Source organism: Wasmannia auropunctata, unplaced genomic scaffold (assembly GCF_000956235.1).
Source record: "Wasmannia auropunctata unplaced genomic scaffold, wasmannia.A_1.0 LD336060.1, whole genome shotgun sequence".
Classification (NCBI taxonomy): domain Eukaryota; kingdom Metazoa; phylum Arthropoda; class Insecta; order Hymenoptera; family Formicidae; genus Wasmannia; species Wasmannia auropunctata.
Genome location: NW_012026830.1, coordinates 1,175,965 through 1,191,854, shown reverse-complemented (window position 1 = coordinate 1,191,854; position 15,890 = coordinate 1,175,965). Strand labels below are relative to the sequence as shown.

The following is a 15,890-nucleotide window of genomic DNA, read 5'->3' as shown; positions in this document are numbered from 1 at the left end:
TTGGCACCCCAAAACTTTTTTATTAGATTTTTTTGCTTAATTCGCCGGAACTATTTTTAATTTTTATCAGGAACTCCGGAACTCTTTGGGGTGCATTCAGAACTGTATCGAAAAATTGATTTTTTAAAAAATGGGGTGCTAACTTCACAGAGGTCGTTTCCCTCGTGTATTAACACATTAACCCATATATTCTTTCCCATCTTTGTTTCCCTAAGCAGCTATTCACCTACGTCGGAATCTAGCTCTGATGTTTTATTTATCGCATAGAAGTGTGTTACCATCGACGCATATCTAAGTACACTTTAAGGTTCAACGTACGAACGACGATGTTGCGTAAATAGCAGCTCGTGATTCACAAGCGCGACAAATTCTGCTAGAGGGAAACGACTCAAGGTGGTTTCGTCTCTCCGTATTCATTTCATTAGATTAAGAAGTGGAAGGATGGCACCAACTTTGACAGCTTGACTCATTTCTACGTAATTTATCGCAACAAAGTCTATAGAAATCTGGCTGCTACTTTAATGAAGCAGGAACGAGACTGTTACATATTTATAAAGACAGAAATATGCGAATACTAGAATACTAAAAATGTAATGTTAAGAAATGTATTCTGAAAATTATTACATCGCTTAAGAAATTCGCGATTATAATTTTTATCGCATAATTAATCGCGTCTAGAGTCAACTTGATTTAAATGTCATGTATGAAAGATGAAGCCAGAGAATAATTTTTACAGGCGCGACCGCTGAAACGAGACCACGTGGGAAACAGACGTTATATTGCCACGCCAGCTGCTCTTTCAATGTGGCCTGGGCCAGTACAAGCACGTGCCTGTTATACCAGCCACCGCAATTTTCACCTGGCGAGCGTATTGCACCTGTCGCGCTCAGTTTTTCCCCGTTTTCCTGTTCGGAGGCAGGTTCGAAAGTCTAGGGGGATCGCGACCGAGGTAGAACAACGAGAAATCTATGGAGGCTGTTTTGCGGAGTCGACGAGAAAACCGTTGAAAAAAAAAAGACGACCGACAAGATGACGAGCGACAAGTGGCGACTGTGTCAAGGTGAAGGAGCGTCGTCTGCGGCCGGTGAAAGCCGATGTAGTGTGTGTCTGCCTTGATCTACGAATAACTGTACGCGGACTCGAAAATTGGAGTCGACCGATCGCGAACAGGTAGCAAAATCGGACGATGGCACAGTCGCTCGCCGGATATTGATTTTGCAGGCGATTGTGCTGATTCATAATATTTACTCTTTTAACAAGATGATTCTTGAAAAATCGCCTGAAGTTTAGTATTCGTCAAATAATCTTAATGTCTAAAAATAGATTTTTAATGTAAATATAAAATATAATATAGGTAACAAAACTTTATAGCAAAAGAAATACAGAAAATACTTTAAGTTAAACAAAAATAAATCCAATAATTTATCTTTCAAATCTACAGAAAGAAAATCCGGAGTTTATCTTTTTCCAAATATTTAGAGATTTGTGAAGAAAAAATAATAACGTGAGAAAGACTTGATAAGTAAATTCTCGTAGAAATATCTGCGACTTGCTGATCGGTGATTTTCGACGAGAAATAAGGAAAGTTTGTGGGAGCTTCTGTGACGTCTTTGAGGAACAATGATAGTCAGAAAAACCGCGCTCCTCGTGATCAGAAAAAAGAAGCGCAAAGACGTCGGAACACGTGTCCTGCACTTGAAAGACGATGACATCAGCATTTGTCATCGACGAAGATCTAAGAAACCAAGAACTCTTTTATCGCCGCTGCGCGGAATGGCGGTGGCAAAAAGAAAAAAAGACGATTTCGCCGACCCGTGCGCGATCGATCGAATGAGAAATCTCCATTGGAAAAGATAGCAAATTGGAGAGAAACTGGGAATAAAAAATAGGAATAAGATAAAAAATAAACAAAGAGTGATGAATCAAGAATCTCAGGGGAAAAAAAAGGTGTTGAAGTAAACATGTGTGGATTAACATAAGCATTCACGTTAACGACTCTCCTTGCCCCTTCCGGCGAAATGCGAAACGCGACGAATGTACGTAATTAGAAAAAGTTAAAGGGAGATATAATCCTAGAAAGTCCCGTCGACGCGGCCACCGCGTCGCGTCACGTCGCAGCCGCATCAGAACAGGTTTCGTGTGAATCGGCGTAGGTTCACGAGCGGCTGCTGCTTAGGACCCTTCGCGCGCAACATCGACGAGGAAAAAGATACCCGCGCGGCCGCGTGCAATTCCTTTAGGAAGTCGGCAATTACTTGCTACTTCGTGCATTAATTCCATACACTTTGCGTGCGCGTAAGCGTAAATCTGATGCACGGTCGACCGCGAAGATACGTAAATTACATCACGCGGGACCGATATAACCTAAAATATCGAAATCGTAACCGCGATCGTTGAAGAAAACAAAAGTTTTCTAACTCGATCGGGAGTAAACCTCCTGGCGAATCTTAGACGATCGAGACGATAGCAATCTCGAGAACGCGTTACGAACGTGCGTTCCCGCGCGTACACGCAATTATTTCCGAGATATTACTTTCCTTCTTGCCTCACGGAAAGTTTCAACGAGACACACACGCTCGTTCCTTCCTGTGTACTTTTTTTCACAGTCGAACAATTTCCTCAAACTGTCGTTAGGTTAGCGATATACAGAATTATAAGGTCGGCGGAGAAATGGGAGAAAAATGTGGAAGATTACTAGCTTAAGCCGCAATGCATGTGCACTGCAGGCGAGTAATCATTCGTTTTTCGCTCTAACGATCCCAACTATGTTCCACGGTTTTTAATCTACAATTACATACCTCGGGGATACTTCCATGATACGCGGGGCTACAATTTTACAAAGCGGACCGCTATCCTATACGGAGCACGGTCAGGTGTCGCGCCCCCTCTCCCCTCCCCTCCGACTTGACAATCTGGAGCATTTCCACTTTCTTTCATTCCGCGACAATGCGTACCCGCGTGTCACGCGACAATGATGGCACAGCCGTTACCACGGGGCTCGGTTTTCACTGCCATCCACACCGAAAATTGATCACGATGGAATTTCGCATGCGGCTCCCGAAGCACCGGCCGCGCCGAGCGAAGCTATAGCTAGCGGAGCTTCTCGACCGGTTTTTTTTTCAATCCTCGTCGCGAATCTTCGACCGCTTCCAAAAAGTTATTATACCGATGTGTCGAAGAAACCACCGATGATCCTCGTTATACGCAAATTGTATACGCGCGAATCCGCGCTCGAGTGAGCGCGCGAAACGTGAATCATGAAAATTAACGGTAGTATACGTAATTTTAGAAATACCGTTCGGCTATATATATAACGTCGGAAAAATTACAAAAACACAAATCTTCTCATATTGGTCTTATGAATAATTTAACTTTACAATCGTGCATCTTTAATATTACATTATTAACTCCGATACAAGCTCGCTTCTTGGAATCTCCAGCTATGGGTGTCTCGAAATAAACTACGAGACGGGAGGAAGATTAAATTCCAGGAGGGCGTCGGATAAGCAGGAAACGTCATGGGACGAATACGTAAGTATATCCTACCTTCTTGTAAAGTTTGATCCAGGTAAGGTCGCCCTTGTTGTCGGTGTACTGAAGACCGAAGAACCACACCTCGCGCAGCCCGATCGTCTTGACTACCTGATCAAACAGTTGCTTCCCGGTGGTCGTCTGCTGGATCGCAAACTCCAGCTCCGCGTCCATCGTCGTCACCCTCACGTTCATCTTCGCAGCACATGCAAACAAAACGACGGCGTCAGGTGTGGTGCGCGAGCGAAACGCGTCACCCGGTAGAACCCGGGGACTCAACCGTCGCGTCGTTACTACGCGGACTTTATAGCAGCTCTCACGAGAACGAATTTATTAATTCGTTCCACATTATTTTCTACTCGCAAACTCGTTTTTTTTTATGTTTTTCCTCATAAAATCATTGTTTAAAAAAATAATAATTTATATATATCTTGTAACAATATTGTATATATAGAAGACTTTCCATATACAGTCATGAAATCAAAGTGAATCGCGAGATGTGCTAGAGCGGAGCCTGCGTCGCGATCCCAACATATCTACATCGCGATATGCGGAATCAACGGAATGACGAATTCAAACTAGTCGCGCCGGTAACGGCCGGCTTACCATCTTGCCGCCGGCGACCATGTCTGCGAGATTCGTTGAACACCTTCACAGCGGGCGAAAAAAACCACCGGTAAAAATCGCGAGGAGAGCACACAATCGGCGGGCAACACTGAATTACGAGACGAGCCGTAACGCGACACCGGCGACAGCGTTCGATAACGTCGATGGGGCAGAATTGGGACGGGCGACCGTGCTGACGAGCGAGCGAGCGAGCGAACGAACGAGACGTACGCGATCGGCCTTCAAGCCGGTCTCCGGACAATGGGGCCCGTAACCACAAGTGCAACTTGGCGGCGCGGCGCTCTATCCCCCTTCCACGAAGAGACCCGACGCGGCGACCGCCGAGAGAGAAACACGACGCGCAACGGTGCAACGCGTCTCCCACTCTGAGCGTGCGTGACGCGCGCGGCGGAGCGTGGTCACGTGACCCGATCGGCGGCGCGGGCAGCGGCGGCCAATCGCGGGGCGCCGCGCGCGGTCCCGCGATACCGGGTGCCGCGGAAGGAAGCGACCCCGCCTGGCTCCAAGTGCTCCAACGTTTTTCGGAAACCGCCCGGCTGATTTGCGAACGCACGCGCGCGCGCGACCGTTGCAACCGTTCTCCCTCGCGCGTGCGCGCGCGCGCTCGCACGCCGTTGATTGCGTAATTTTTTCGCTTCTGCCCGCGGACTTCCTGCGGATGCGGAAGTTTGAACGCGCGCGCGCGCGCGTTTTACTTATCTTCGCGTAACTGCAGCCCCGTCAGACGAGACGCGCACGCCCGATTATTAATTCCCGGTAAAATATGGAGCGTAGGCGCGGGTCGCGGCTTACAAAAAAAAAAACGTGCTCCACTCGTATCAAGTTAACGCAGGATGCGTCCCGGCGAACGTACGCGGGATCCTGTTTCACGAGGTCGACGTTGTAACCGTTGTGCCCACGATGGGACGTCTGCACAGCGATGAGTCTCCCGCGCGCGTTATACGTACAGCTTATAAATTTTATTTGCGACAAGCCGCGACAAAGTCCGAGAGCAGACTCTCTACCGGTCTCTGCGCCTCTCGTCTCCCGATCGCTTGATCGCCGTAGAGTTTCGTGGAAAACGTTACGTAAAAAAAAAAAGAAAAAAATTCTCCCTCGAAGAAGACGCGCAAAGTCCGTAGGCTTCCGGCGGCCGAGCGAGTAGGACACTCGCCGACCTCTCGGATGCGTTTAAAGGCCGATGCCTTTCACGTTGCGACACTCGTGATATCGCATTCCTTACCGTCGTCGACCTACACGGCCCGAGATGTCCACGATGGAAGCGCGCGCAATGAATAGAAAAAGAAAAAAAGAACGAAAATCTGAGAAAACAAAAAAAACGAGCGATTTCTCTCGGCGATCGTCGACGCTATTTTCTGATTTTTTAACCAAAACGAACGCGATAAAAATAGCTTAGCGGTTGATCTTTCCTCGAGTCAAACTGTAAATCAGTTTCTCGTTATGCAACGCGGTCGCTTCGATTTTTATGCAAATACGTATCGGTATCTTGGCTTAAATAGACAACGCCGCGTCGCTCGTTTTGCGTAAACACATCGAATTTCGCGAAAAGGTCGCGTTTGATTGCGCGGGAAATAAAATTGGAAAGTATCTTCTTGGAAAAAAAAACCCGGAAAAAAATGGATGTGCACGCGATTTAGATAATCCATTGTCTTTTGTATCAAATTACATAATGAAGTTACATAAAAGAAAAAGAAAATCAGCCGTGAATAGAAGAGACGAGTCGCAACACGTCTACGGAATATAATATTTTTATTTTTGCGCGCAAGTATTCATTAGCGTCGATCCCAATAAAAGATATTGCCTTGCGTAATGCTGACAAAAAACAAAAAGATGCATGCAAACGTCTCGGAGAAGCGCCGCACCTTCATGGCCAGGAAATAGTGCGGTTTTCCGTTCATTATTCATCGCTTTGCAGTATCAAACAAAAAGATGGATATCTTCTTCCATTTTAATACTCGAGCAGCGAGTGCAAAGTACAGGTAACCGGTGACCGAGATCGGTTTATTCACGCCAGGTTGCGACTTCGATTGCGACGAGTAGGCAGGCGTTTGTAATTTACGGAAAAAAAGCGACAATTCCGCAATCAGAACCGATTAATCGATTAAACTGCAATTGGTTTCTTGCCGGACAAACGGAGTTTCTCTTAAGAGCGCCAAAAACCGATCGGTTTCCCTCTTTCTATAAAATTTCTTAATTTTTAATACCAACGACTGATCTACAACTTCCCCTCGATTTTCCCAGTTCACCGAACTGAAATACCGATCTCGGCTTCCGAAGTGCTCAAATGTCACCAGCATGTCGCGAGACGCGTGACCGCGGCAAGTCACGCGTGGCAATTCGAATACCTATCTTATCGCGACAGAAATTACTGCAAAGTGAACGCGTGACGTTTTCGGTCGTCGGTGTCGCAAAAGGCTCGACGATATTCCGCGAACGTGTGCAAATCGTGAGCCGCGACTGTGCAAATATATTCCGGATAATATCTCTCCTCTCGATAACACGCTGTACATGTTAATGTCTCTCTCGCTCGCTCTCGTAGGTATCCTTTTTAATCTTTTCCCGCAGCGGAATATCAGGTTGCCGCGCGAATTATATTAAAGCGAGAGTTGCACGCTTGAAGTTATTCGCTAGGCATGCATTACGGAAACCATATTACGGATGCAATATCGCAGTTTATTAAATCGTTTTCTTCTGGGATCGTCTCCAGAAGTTTTAATGCCAATAAGACGATATACAATTTAAGATATCTGATAAGTGGAATACATACCGATTTCGGCATCGTGGCTGTTGTGTCTTCTCGTACTAAACGGCGAAACTATCCCTCTGAAAACAGACAGTAAAGTGCTGATTAAATTTCTCAGATAAAATTCCGCAGATGAAGATAATCGATACGGCGGAATTGTTTTCTTTTTCTTCTTTGCGAGGCACATTCAAATTTATTATGTTCTAATATCTCAGACACGTCAACGGAGCGTCTTCCTCCAATGATATTCATTTTTCAGACGGACATTTGTCGTGATCTATCTATCATTGAAAATATATCTCTTTATCATGCTAATGTCACACGACGTTCAGGCATGTTAGCATACGTAATTACGGGTATTTGATCAGACGCTTAATTACAACACACGGCTCGATCTTGAAACGCTAAGTAAGATGTAACGAAAATCGCGTGTGCCTCTAGCGCCATCAAAGATAATCATTCGTGTAGTGCTACAGACATAGACGTGTGCATGTATAATTAATCCGGCGTGAACCAGATTTAAAGAAACTGACAATGAATATTGTTGACTTTATACGCGAGATCACGCGAGTATTCGACAAGCGGCATAGGTATGTCAGCGATTGTGATTGTCGATTGTGATCGTTATCGGGACGCCGCGATAAATCCTTGAAGACCAGAGATTCTCCAGTTTAATTTTCTAAACTTTACTCGTAAGACCTTTCGATAAACGTCGATTCTTACAACAACGTTTAATTAAACTACAAATCAAACACCTTTAAGCGACGTCCACTTAGCGCGAGATTAAAAATAGATAATTTCATCGAAGGCATGTCGTCATCGATTCTAGTAATTGATATCGAGACATCTGTTGTGCGAATGTTGTGTGTTCGTCACGCTATTTTAAGTATAATATAAATCATAATAATAAGGCCTCGAACGGTTATAAACAACGACGCTGATGTAATATAAAGATTACGTAAGCTTCTGTTTCTCGCGTTTGAATCTATTATTATAACGAGATATTTATGTATAAAATTTTATGCACATGTTTGTAAGATATGTATAAACAATCGTTTTCATATCGCTGCACAACCGGCATGAATTTTGCAGATTAGAGAAAAAAAGGTTATATAGTAAGAGATAAAATTAAAAAAAAAAATAATATTAAATCATCTTTCCACTAAATACAAGGCTGTAAATCTTTGTCGGCAACTTAACTAATTCGCACAAGAATTTCAAACGTCACAATAAGTTACCGGCGTTAATTTTAATTACCAGCGACGCTTTAAGTACCGGATGCAAACCCATTGTTAGACGAGTTACTTTCACTCGTAATGAAGACGCCGGCCCTTTAGTGACAAGTTTCACAATCGTGCACATCTAATTATTATCATCATTACCGTACAAAGACTAGAAAATAGAAATGCGATATCTTACGAGAGCTAACTAAATTATGCAAAGAATTCTCAATGCTCACGTCACGTGCATCCGGTGTGTGGAATAAGTCTTCGAGTAGAGAAAAAAAAACTTCATTCTGTGTCAGGATTAATGCAAGAGATCGACCTGATTTCCTGCAGTTGTAATATATGAATGAAGAAAATATCGCGTTTCGAAATTGACTGGATTATCGCTGGTCGCTTTAAATAGGAAATGAATGATAAATCGCGCTTGGTATGTAGGAACGTATAGCCGTGCGAAGGGTTACATAAGCCTCGTCATTGCGTGCGTATACGCCTCTCGGACGCGGAATGCAACACGGGCATTCAACTACCTGTTACCGGCTCGTTACTCTAATCCTCGCGAGCTTGCCGATCTTTCGGTAAACTTTCATATAATCCCCCTTTGATCTCCTGGTCTGGCTCTTTCCAGCGCGCCGGATTTAAAGCCCCCCCGACCGACCGACCGACCGACCGAGTCGCCGTCGCCGCCACCGCGTCGGAAACCCAGAGTGGGGACAACGAGTTGCGATGCAAATCCGCGTGACCGACATCCGCCCGCGGCCCGGGCGAGGAGTGCCCGATCGTCGCGGTGATCTGCCCCGTCTCGTCTAGGCATTCCCCCTTTATCTAGGACCCGACCCAGCGCCCAGACGTTCGTTGAACCGTCCGTTATCTCTCGCCTCTCCGCACTCGTCGTCGCGCGCTCGCCGGGCGAAAGGCGCGGCGTGGCGGCCGGCGCGCGAGGAGAATGGGATACGCGCGCGCCCGATAACGACAATCGGAAAGGCGAACGGGATAATTATAGTAATTAAAAGGAATATCTCTTAAAATTTCTTAGTCAAGTCGATAAAAATATAGAAAAATCATTCTAACGATTCTTTTAACAATTATTGCAACGATAATTGTAATAATAACGCTGCGTCAAGGTATTGATTCGTCGCTACTTAAACGACGATTGACGAGCCATCATTGCGATATACCTAATAGCGGTAATTGTAGTATAGAGCGGCCATTATGCGTCCACGACATGAAATGATACTCCGTTCGACCTTGCCGATGGACAAACGGTGTGAAGAAAAAAAAAAGGAAACCAGGCAGTGGTCCCTCATACACGATTCGCGATCGCTCAAGCGTCACGCGTTTGTTTAAACGATTATTTGTACGTACAACCTGTGCTGTGTTGTTTATCGAGCATTAGAAGTACGATACGTATACGATTGTATACTTTACGCGCGCTGTATCAAATCGCGCCATCGATTTATCTCAATCGTATGTAATAACGTTTAGCTGTTCGTCGCGAATTGCGCCGCTTTCGCGATAAAGGTGAATTCCATCGTGATCATTTCCGCGCGAGCCGCGGTGTTATGGCATCATACCGACGGCTAGATACGGCCATTTAATTATCGTTCCGTGTTTACATTCGATGCGATCTTGACATTGGGCAAATAAAATACGGAATCACGCCCCGGCATTTAAACGGCCTTATCATCGCACATTTAGCGCCACTTAGCGCTGAGCTGTAACCACCATTTATACGAAATGGCCGTAATGGCTCGGCGCGCCCGAAGGATCTCGTAACGCGCGCGCCGGATTGACGGTACGGAACCGAACGGATAAGATAGAGATAACGATCGCGTGTGGGTGCTTCGATTCGTGGGTGCTAAGTGCGCGACAGAAGTTACGGGGATCCTCGGCAGTTCTAATGAAATAAAACTCGATCGTCCGTTTTCGAGGCCGTACGTCGAACGAGCTCTAATCGCTGATTATTATCGATCGCGGATCGTCAATCGCATCGATCTTTTAACCTCGTAATTAACTTTTCATTTGTCGTAATATATATACGACAGCATTGTAAGAGAATGTAAAATAAGTCCTATTAATATACACGATGATTTGGAAGAATCGCCGGAGTGGCCGATTTTCATTAATAAATTAACAAATTTGCGCAACGATTTGCAGCACCGCGGATTCGCTTGCGAGTGCTCGGCGCACGGGAAGGTCGCACGGTTTGCCGTAATTAAGCTGTACGTCGAGTTCAATACACGTGTAATTAACAGCTGACCTACGTGACGTCCGGTCTCCTTCACCCCTCCGAGAAACGCGACGGGAATGATTTTTGCGGGACAAAGCCCGGAAACCGATGTTTCCTCCGAGAAAATCCGATCCGTCGTATCCGATTCTTCTGTCTTCCGAATTTACGATTTAGTGTGCCATTGTGAGTCTAGCCGATTCAGGATTCTACGCAGCTTGATATAAACGCTGATTTTCAGTCTTAAGAATTGTACACGGAGAGAATTTTAATTTAAAATTTACCCTGAAAATCATGTTAATCGTAGGACAACATAGTATTTCGACGAATTTTATGTAGTTTTCGCTTTTTTTAATATATATCATAACAAATTTATTATAGTGCACAAAAAAAACAGAAAATTACATAAAATTTGTCGAAATACTGCTGTCTCACGATTAACATGATTTGCAGGGTAAAAGTTTTTAAAAAGAAAATTCTCTCCATGTACACGGAATTTTTTTTTAATTTACCCTACAAATCATGTTAATTGTGGAACAATATAGTATTTAGGCAAATTTTACTGTGCTCTACAATAAATTTTACTGTAAAATCTAAATACTATATCGTCCCACAATTAACATGATTTGCAGGGTAAATTTAAAAAAAGTTCTCTTCGTGTATAGGTACAGAAATAGTTTGTGAAACTTATCATGTGTAACAACACGATATAATAACGAATTAAATGTATAATTATATATTTAAATGATAATTAAACACGTTACGTCACTCTCTTAAATATTTCTTAAATATTATTCTTCAGATATTCTTAAATATATCTTAAATATTATTCGTCAGAGACAAACGGCTGGATTTCCAACGTTTGTTTTTACGATCTGCAAGCCACTGGAAAATTGACAGCGACTGAAATATATCAACAGTTGTGCGGAAGGAAGCCGCACGGTCTTAAGCCGCGATAATCCTTGTTGCGCGAGATCCGTGTGTCCGAGAGCGACAACAATCACCCTTTCCGCGTGAGACAGAGAGAGAGAAAGAAAGAGGATACGCCGATGATTCAATTCCACCGCAGGATCGTAAAATAACGGATGACATCACTGCGAAAATATATTATACAGTGTCGAAACGCAGCGCGCGCCTGACACCTCGGGCCAATAAATACAAATGCACATGACGATCTGAGAGGCATTAATTCAAAAACTGTCGGCCCGACAGCCTTCTTTCGAAAGACATGCAATTCATAATATTCATTAGCGCGTTCAGCTCTCTTATTTTTACAAGTGTGACCAAAAGGAATTACGTAAATGCCGATTAGCTGACGTCCCAAAATAATTATACGCACGTCAATTTATCGTCGTCGAGAGAAGAAAAATGTCAGATAAATATAATAAATATTTATGCACTTGGGAGAAAAATTAGTAAGTTTTCAATTTAATGTTGGCGTGTTTTGCGAAATTAATTTTCCCTCCTCTGCGGGAAACGTACCGCGGAGCACTTCGGTGCTCCTCCCGGGTCTTTTCTCTCTCCGACTCTGAAATCGCGCTGCTGCTATTCGTGACGATCGCGATCGGTCGCGACACACGGGATGAGCGGCGGCCACAAGTTTTGAACGCTACACGTGCGACCGGAATGAACGTCCAAGGATTTCTCAACGAGAAAGGCCGCCGCGGGCGCGAGCGGAGAGACACCGGCGCGTAACCTCTGTACGGTTTAGTGAGAGGTGAAGAAGCCCCCCCCCCGGTGTGTCGCATGAAGAGGCCTGTGCGTGTATGTGTGTGGGTACCAGAGACGGGTATAACCCAGGATGGATGGTGGCGGGCCGACACACAGAGAGGCCACTTCCCGTCCCTTCTTTTTCGGTCGTTCACAACTCCCCGAGATCCGCGCGATCAGGGGCAACGAGAGTGGAGAACGCGCGATCCGGCGCGTTCGTCGAGTTGTCAACCCGGAGCGATTCCTTTCTAAAATCCGTAGCTCGCCGGGATGTCTTTTATGCACGGTGTCGCTCGCGCGAGCCGCGTACCGATGGATTCTCAGAGAAACTTGAGGATGTGCCCGTCGAGTTTTCTAATCGTGAGATCGAAGCCGGGAGTTCTGGCCTCGCTTCGGGATTTCGATCCCTATGTAAGAGAGGTCGAAGCTTTATAAGTTCTGTTACTCGAGTTTTTAACAGTAAGATCGAAATTTCATCATCGTAGACTCGCGCACGAGATCAATTGAAGAATGCTGATTGTTGTCGATTGTTTATCATTCTAAACCGTTTGTGGAACGTCAAAATATTTGCGTCGAATAATATCAAAATATTTATCTCGAATACAAATGTGCTGGCAAGCTTGGGAACACCCTGTGGATGTAGTAGAAGGAGGATACTTGGCGGATTAGTCGGTTCATTAGTCAATTTATCTCCCTTATTACATTCTATATCTCCCTCAATACGTACAATAATAAATCACATTCCTGCAAGTTTCCCTATATTCCTGATACAGCAAAAGAAAATGTAATTAGACTAATTTGTCGAACAGTCGCTTTGCTTTATCAATTTTCTATTTCTTAAATCACATACCTAAACTCTTCGGTTACCTAATTGTAAAAGTAGAATCGCAATTATGACCTGCTAATAAAGTGAATTTCGTCGTGCTTAATTCAGTTCGTTTGTTACTTTGCAAGTCACAATCAGGAATTACTCTGTCGATTACTCATTGATTAAATATTAATATACACGTATACAAATATAAATCTTATTTACGAAGAATTTTGCCTGAATCACGGCGAGGCGGAATCGGCGTGGGTTAAACGTGGCGCACACACGTGCACACACACGCGCGCGCGCGCGCGCACGCACACACACACACACACACACACACACACACCGCGCGCGCGCGCGTACACACACATACATACATACGCGCGTATACATACACACACAAACACACACATAGAATGAAAATTAAGTCAAACGCAGTTAGCTTAACCGATCGTCGAGGTACAATCGAACCGGTTTTCCGGCGAACCGAACCTCTCGATTCCCTCGTACCTTCCCGGAGAGATATATCACGCGCTCCGTGAGTCCAACGTGTACACTGCGAGGAGGAAAAAAGAGGCGGCTTTAGCGACGACCGACCGACCGACCGGCGGCCGACCGCGGCGTCGTCGTTACGAGGTCGATCCCGCGAGTCGCCTCGGTTGACCGACTCGCTCCCGGCGGCTACCCCGTCACGCGTTTCTGAATCACGCGTTCCACGCGTTTGCAGAGCGACATACGCGACGCGCGATCGAGAAGCGGATCGAGAAATTAACGTGTGCGATCGAACGCGGGGAGGAGGAGAGGGGAGGGGAAGAGGGAGGGCAACCCGCCGCACAACCGGCGACGGTCTCGCGGGGAACGCCGGGCGTCGCGACGGCGACTCGGTCCCTCTAACCCCTCCCCTCCCCCCTTCGCGATCCACGAGTCCCCCTTTTCGCTAACACGACGGTAAACCGGGAAACGCGTGTATGCGTCGACGTCGACGGGCAACGTCGACGGGGTCGCAAGCGCTTACCTGATTCAGCTTGCACGCACACCCGCGAGGATCCCGTGATCACGTGTGCCGCACCGCATCCACGACGACGGCCCGCCTGGCGCACGCACTCGCGCTACTAAAAAAAACCCCCGCGAACAGCCGGCGAAACAGGAAGTCGGACGATCCACACCCAAAAATCCCGTCACGTTCGGAAAATACTGACACCTCACTGATAATATGGCCGCCGCCGCCGCCTTGCGCCGCCTGTCCGTCCGTCCGCCGCTCTGCGCGCGAAGTGGGGTGACCGAGTGGCGCTGGAGGGGGAAGCTCGACCACGATTCACGCGAGCAGCGCCTCTCGCGGCTTATTGGAGAAACCGGTAGGGCGATATTACCGACATTACCGACTGTCGCACTGCGCGGACGTATCTCGCGGATTGTTTATTTCGCGCTTTCCATCCAAAGAGGTTAAACATACATTTTCGTCCGACTCTCCCGGACTGTTCTCGATTCGCGTGCCTGTCTGGGCTGGTCCAGTGACAGTCAGAGAGAGAGAAGCTGGAGAAGAGCATGCGAGCGGCAAAGTCGGGCAGAAAGAAAAACCTTGAGAGACAAACCAGACAGCTTGGACAATGACGGCCTATCTCCTGTTACCGCAAAATTCTTTCGCGCACTAGCGCCCCCTGAGGAAGTTGGAGAAGGATGTTAAACTACATAGCATTATCCACTTTTCTGCATCGCGGGTATGCAATTTAAATTGTGGTGCGCAGGTTCGTGCTACATCCACTTTTTAAGACTGCTAGCAGCGGGCTTTATTCTTGAAAAATTTCGCATACGAAAATACATGGAAATACATTTCTATGTATTTTCGTATTTGCACTCTGAAAGTTTTTAATTTCTTTTTTTTTTTTAAATATCCCGTGTGCTGTAAAATTATTTTTTACCGTGTACAGCGAGTACGAGCATAACAACAGCGCACTGGTCTGTTGTGTCAGAGATCCCGGCTTCGATTCCCGGTTTATAGATCCTGTAACAAATTTTTCATACTGCACCCTTGCGTCTCCTCTCCGGAGATCCGACAAACCATCGAAGGTATGTCCTTACAGCGGCAATTACCGTGAAGAAAACTGCAGTGGGACGTATATACGCCTGTCACCTATTGTGTATGTATGTATGTACATACATACACAAGGCGTTACAAATGGCCTATCCATCTGAAATTGCAAGGGTCATGTACGTATGCATTATTGTATGTACATATATATAATACACACACATATATATGGGTCAGTATCCCTACAAGTTCAGATAGATAGGCTCATTTGCGACGCCTTGTGTGTATGCAATCAGTGTGCGCACAAGCATATGAAAAAAGTGATAAGCCGTGGTCAAAATAATCTCTCAGACCCAAATATTTATGTGATAACATTTATCTGGACCAGAGATTATTTCGATGTATTTACTTATCGCTCTTTTTATATGCTTGTGATTGTATATAGGTGACAGGCATCCTAAACAGTTTAAAGCCGATTCCCGAACACAATTTTTGAGAGCGGTCTTTACGCTGTAAGGATATACTCTCGGTGGTTTGCCAGACCTCCGCGAAGGAGATGCGAGTGAAAATTTGCAAAATATAATTTATAAACAATATGGTACTCTGAAGCACAATTGGATTTTTAAAATACATAAATTTTATTTGATTTAGTTATACGATAAAAATGTACGTATTTCAAATTAATGCTCCATTATAAATCGGAAAGATCTTTAAATATAAATGAAAAGGTATTTTATATATTTAAAGCGTTTATAATATACATATAGGAATAACTTGTGCATCAAGTCATACTTTAGTTTTCACGATTTTCGTTGGAGTTGCCCGAGAGATTTCGCACCGACGATAAGATAATTAATTTAATTAATTGACTGAATACATGTAATTAATTTGCTTATAATTATTATCTTGACGCAGCAAAAAAAGACAATGCGATCAATAATGCCAAGAGTTTTTCAATTATTTCCGTCTCTTTCTCCTCCCCCCCCCCC

The 15,890-nt window shown here is 45.1% G+C and overlaps 1 protein-coding gene across 3 annotated transcripts in view; it reads right to left on the bottom strand.

Moving 5' to 3' along the window:
• Positions 1-14,501, bottom strand: part of LOC105450536 (moesin/ezrin/radixin homolog 1) — a 31,870-nt gene extending 17,369 nt beyond the window's left edge. Inside the window, exons 1-3 of one of the 3 annotated variants that reach the window (XM_011690448.1) lie at positions 14,326-14,501; positions 6,926-6,981; positions 3,547-3,726 (exon numbers count right to left, since the gene is read on the bottom strand). In XM_011690448.1, coding sequence (XP_011688750.1) covers positions 3,547-3,726; positions 6,926-6,937 — 192 coding nt within the window. In that variant the 5' untranslated portion in view covers positions 6,938-6,981; positions 14,326-14,501. Of the gene's footprint in view, positions 1-3,546; positions 3,727-4,137; positions 4,476-6,925; positions 6,982-13,887; positions 14,117-14,325 lie in introns of those variants that run through there. The other 2 variants (XM_011690447.1, XM_011690446.1) reach the window with 2 other exon arrangements.
• Between the last annotated feature and the right edge of the window lie 1,389 nt (positions 14,502-15,890).